We start from the raw sequence: 5,118 nt of genomic DNA, 5'->3' as shown, positions 1-5,118 counted from the left end.
GGTGTTGCGCACACCCGCAGATGTTGAGAGAGAGTGTTCGCTCTCCCCTGGGCACGCGCCGGCGCCAGTGCGTCTGCCGCGGCTATGACGCAACACAATCCCACACAATCCACTTCAATCCAATCCAATTCAAATCCAATCCAAGCCAAGCCAATCGAATCCAATCCAATGCCCCTCGCGAGAGAGTGTTCGCTATCGGAGAGGAGAGGGGGTGAGCGGAGGAGAGTGCGGACGCCGACGACGACGACGGACGCACGCAGGAAGGACAGGGCCGCCGACAAGAGATGCTCTCAGCGTCGCATCTAATAATAGGGAGAAGAGTAGGAAAACTAGGTAAAAGTGAGCCTAATCGGAATAGTTTTAGCTCGGCAGACAAGCCGTCTCCGAAATGAAGAAGTGGATGGCGTTGCACACGTCCCTATGGCGTTGGCCCAGCTTAGTACCCCCAAACGACAAAAGCACTGGCACAGCCAATGGCAGTCCAAGACGTCGCAGATTAGCCTCCAGAAGCCTTCTCCGATGATTAGAAAATCGGCGGCAAAAAAAGGAAGAAATGTTCTTAGGATTCAATTTCGTGGCACAAGGAGGAGGTTGTCAGATCTGCCCGATATAGGTATCGATTAAGTGAAGGCACACCACAGCGAAAAGAGGTCAGCGACACTTCGCACAAGCGAGTTTGGCAGGGACTTCTTTTCCAGCAGAACCTGAACTCGAACCTGAGATGTTGGAGCTTAGGAGAAGTGTACAGCCCGTGATCAGAGGCATCTTGGGCCAACAGGTAGTTGCGATAACATGCTAGCAGCACGCAAGCAAACGGGGGAAGCACCTCTACAATCGGTAAAGCCAAAGCTGTTTTAGCTTACTATCAGCGGTTTCATTGAGGGTTAACTGTGGGTTAGCCCTCAATGAAACCGCTGATGACGGCTCAGGTGACGGCTGGCTGTACTGACTAGGAAACGCATATACGCGGCCGGGAAGGCAAACGAGCCAGTCTGAGTTCGCACCATCATCACTATCGTCGTCATCGCGACACCACGATCAGCAGCCTAGAAGAGCGGGGAAACAATGAAGAGGAGGAGGAGGAGGCAAGACGTCAGGTCCGGCAGTGTGGTTGGTGTACGATAACAGCAGCACCGGCGCCGCAGCGTGGGCCATGCCCTGGCCGCTGTGGCGGCGCCCGAGGACATGGCGCCAAGGAGACGGTGGGTGGCCGCCCTGGCCGCCCTCACCACGCTCATGACGACCACCACCAACGACACCGGCCTGTCGACCGAAGGCGAGGAACCACCACGCCCGCTGCACGACCACACGGTCGAGCCGCTTGTCGCCGAGTCCATGCGGAACCCCGCATTTCAGAAGCGTGCCAAAGCCGGATGGGCCCAGCACGACCCGCAGACCGTGGCTCAGGTGCGATGGGCGCGACCGGATGCGATACAGTTAGAAAAACTGCAGCAGAGTAAGGGTTTAGGGGAATTGGTTTACGGTTTGTTGCGATAAACAGCGTGAAATATGGGGACACAGCGCCTATGTTGTGCCTTTCTTTCCGCCGTCCTTGTTTTTTGCGCTGTTTATTCCAACAGCCAGATGACATGTCTAAAAATCTTGTTGAAAGGCTCGTATACATGTATGATGCACCAGGAAAGGAATAGGCATGACTTGTTCAAAAAGTGAACCGAGAATTAACGCGGATTAGTGCCCGTGACAATCTAGATCAATCCGATGATGATTATCTGGGGAGCTTAATACTGTTGATGTCACTTCACTGTAGGCTGCACTAACGGGTTGGACTGGGGTAACGTAGGAGTTATTAGACAGTGTTACGTGAGACAGAACTTAAAAAAAACTTCCATTTAAATGTAAAAAACATACTTGTTACCCTGTGGGGAATATTCCTACTTAATTTGACGAGGAATGTGAAAGTCTAACGTTGAATGTGACGAGAAGTGACACAGCGATCCATGCGGCTTGATGCGGTAGACTTATTTTTTGAAGGGCTTTGAATGTTGGCGCGGTACTAGTGTAGGTGCGTCCTAAACCAAAACAGCAGGCCTTCGCGCTACGTAGAAAGTCAGAAAACACAGGCTCACATCGGTACGCCACACATAGTCGCAGACGATCACAACGAGGTTATGCGCCCTGCAGCGATAGCTGTGGCCGGAAGACTATGCGGTTTTTATCATTTTCTAGGGACAATGTATGAAAACAAGAACTCCGAGCGGGGGTATACGTGCTGTCTGGGTAGTGGTCCGTAGCAGACGATCCTATAGTACTCGTGAGGGATTGGCGTTGCCATTTGGTAACGTGTCCGCTTTTTAGCCTGACTTGGCGCGGCTCGTGCCCGAGTATGCCCGTGTCTGCCACACGGCGCGTCCAATCGCCATAGTTTTGTACGATACCAGAACAGATGACCCTCCAAATCTGTCGAGGAGTTTATTGGACCTGGCCAGTTCCTTGATCAATCCTCCGCATGCGTATGGGCCGTAAGTGGGCATTGGTCAGAGGCTGTTTTAACACGAAAGTGTTTTATTCCCGGGTACACGAAAATTTCACATACGTCATATCCGTCACGGAAGTGACGCCAGTACGACGAAGCAAGCGGCCTGTAAAGGGTGCACCCGTGCACACAGTGTCTTCTCGCGGGAAAGCAACCTTTAGTACTAAAGAGTACGTTACACTTGGGGTTGTTCGTTTTCGGGTTTTATTTTTAACACGAAAGTATTTTATGCCGGGATGCATGAAGATTTCCCTGACGTCATATCCGTCACGGAAATGACGCCAGTACACCTTTGCCTAAGCGACCCGCCAGCAGGACGTCGCTTGCCAAGCACACCCACAAGGCAGCCACCGTCCCGCAAATCATGCTCAGCTACATATTTCGCTTCACATTTAACTTGTGTGTTGTACCGATTCCTATGACAGAGGAATCATCCAAAGTTTTTTTCTTCTCTTTTTATGCTCCTCGTGAGCCTTCACATTTATCCAGCAGCGGCCTGTATCTTAGCCATTGCTGTGGCCAGTTTGAGCTAATTATACGAACCGCGAGGCATTGTGTTTTTGTCCCCTGGGCTTGAGAATGACAAAACTTGGGCATAAAACGCCGAAATTGAATTCTTATCAGCGAAGGAGGGGTGACTGAGTAGTTATCGATTCCCGTTTTGGAACCTACGGGGACTGCATTCAATTACCAGCGCTGACAAGCGTGTTTTAATTTTCAAACCTGGACGAAAACTGACAGCGCACGCACACCGAAGTATTTGAAGGAACGCTCCTCATCATGCTCATCCCCCTTGTGTCGGGAGAGGTTTTTGCACTTGATCTCACCACCAGAGTCTGGCCAGTCAGTGAGTTTTAGCGGTTTGACTGGATGGATAACAATCGGCGTATCTTTAAAAAACGACAGCGTGTCGTAGATATTCATGGGTCTGAATAAGGTCGTAGATCTTATTGGAGTTTAATTGAATAAGCGCACGTGAAAAGATGCGCTGTTTTTTGCCTGCAGCCCTCATAGTGCTCCAACATTATTGTCAGCTTTGTCCTTTGTTTCCTGCTCTTGCCCCGTTCAGCGAGGATTTTGATTCTTCCACATCTCCCCACATCCGTTCACATTTTCCACTCACTCACTCACTCACTCACTCACTCACTCACTCACTCACTCACTCACTCACTCACTCACTCACTCACTCACTCACTCACTCACTCATTGATCACTCACTCACTCGCTCACTCATTGATCACTCACTCACTCGCTCACAGCACTCACTTTCTCACTCATTGTCACTCACTCACTCACTCGGTCGCTCCCAGCACTCGCTCATAGCACTTTCTCACAGCACTCACTCACTCATTCACTCATCACTCACTCGCTCACTCATTGTCTCTCACAACACTCACTCACTCACTCACTCACTCACTCACTCACTCACTCACTCACTCACTCACTCACTCACTCACTCACTCACTCACAGCACTCTCTCACAGCACTCACTCGCTCACTCACTCACTCCTGCTTCTGCTACTAAGTGACTAGCTCGAGATCCTGGTACTGCTTCTGCTCCCAGGTGGTGCTGACCGCGGCCACCCTGTCCGCGCTGGTCCTGGGGGCGTCGTGCTACGCCTGGCGCAACCGGAAGCAGCACGAGGGCCGCCACCGCTACTCCAGGCTCGCGGGCGAAGAGCCCGACAAGTTGCGCACGCTGCGCCTGTCGCCCATCGGGCCCTCGTGCAGGCGCGACCGGCACAACTGGGCCTCCATCTCGCTCGTCAACCTGCTCAGCAGCTACCCCGCCACGCCACAAAACGTCGCAGATGCGGAGGCTGCAGCCCGTGACGGCGCGGACGCGCCAAGCGAAACAAGCGACGCGACCTGAAAGACCCTGTTGCTCGGCCGAGCTGCTACGCGTGCACCTAATAATAATAATAAAAAAGGCTGTGGGCTATATATAGGCTATGCGCTATGCGCTATAAAATATGCGCTATGAATTTTTCTGCAGTACAGGTGGTTGGCTTGTGAAGGGTGGCGTACACCCCAGTCGCGGACTTACTCCACTAATGTACCTTTTTTTTTCTTTTTTTTTTTTTGGTTGCTTCAGCACCACCCAAATGATTTTTCAGAGTTCGGTTGCTGGCTAAACGCAAGACGTCCTTTTATAAAGGTGCAGGGTGTTAGCCCGCTGCAGAATTTTGGCCCGTCGTTGTTTTAATGCGCAGCATTCTTTGCCGAGCACCCTTAAGGCACCAACCGTGAACGCCCTGCATTCGCGCAAAAATGCATAACCGGCGATAACACATTTAATCGTTATAATAGTGTAAATTGGGGTACTTGGGCAAGCGAAATTTCGGAAAACCCGGAGATAAAAAAAGCTACAAAAATGAACTAAAAAATAAAAAAAAAACCGAAGATGAAAATAGAAATAGCCGGGAGGGAACGCCGGAAGCACGCTGAAAACGGGCCAACCGTGTAACGCCCTGCTTTGCACAAATATGCATAACTGGTCGAAGTTGAAACATTTAATGAAGTTATACTAATAGCGTAAATGTAGACAATTGGTCGCACGGAATTTTGAAAACCTACCGTGTGATGCCCTACATTGCACAAAAATGCCTAGCTGTAGGGAATTA

At 50.9% G+C, this 5,118-nt stretch overlaps 1 protein-coding gene across 1 annotated transcript; it reads left to right on the top strand.

Annotated features, from left to right (window-relative positions):
* The first annotated feature begins 1,065 nt into the window (after positions 1-1,065).
* Positions 1,066-4,425, top strand: LOC144168558 (uncharacterized). The gene is made up of 3 exons (XM_077697516.1): positions 1,066-1,097; positions 1,146-1,407; positions 4,059-4,425. The coding sequence occupies exons 1-3, from the start codon at positions 1,066-1,068 to the stop codon at positions 4,365-4,367; spliced, it is 603 nt and encodes a 200-aa protein (XP_077553642.1). The 3' UTR covers positions 4,368-4,425.
* Positions 4,426-5,118: the final 693 nt, after the last annotated feature.

Source organism: Haemaphysalis longicornis, unplaced genomic scaffold, assembly GCF_048455015.1.
Source record: "Haemaphysalis longicornis isolate Haplotype H1 unplaced genomic scaffold, Haemaphysalis longicornis Haplotype H1 scaffold_2, whole genome shotgun sequence".
NCBI lineage: Eukaryota > Metazoa > Arthropoda > Arachnida > Ixodida > Ixodidae > Haemaphysalis > Haemaphysalis longicornis.
The sequence above is the reverse complement of the archived record's forward strand: the minus strand, read 5'-3'. Positions and strand labels throughout refer to the sequence as shown.

Excerpts from the sequence above, each read along its gene's own strand:
- LOC144168558 (XM_077697516.1), top strand. The coding sequence starts at position 1,066 with ATGAAGAGGAGGAGGAGGAGGCAAGACGTCAG. Across the intron at positions 1,098-1,145 it reads AGGAGGAGGCAAGACGTCAG|CGTGGGCCATGCCCTGGCCG; the intron begins GTCCGGCAGTGT and ends CCGGCGCCGCAG. Across the intron at positions 1,408-4,058 it reads ACCCGCAGACCGTGGCTCAG|GTGGTGCTGACCGCGGCCAC; the intron begins GTGCGATGGGCG and ends TTCTGCTCCCAG.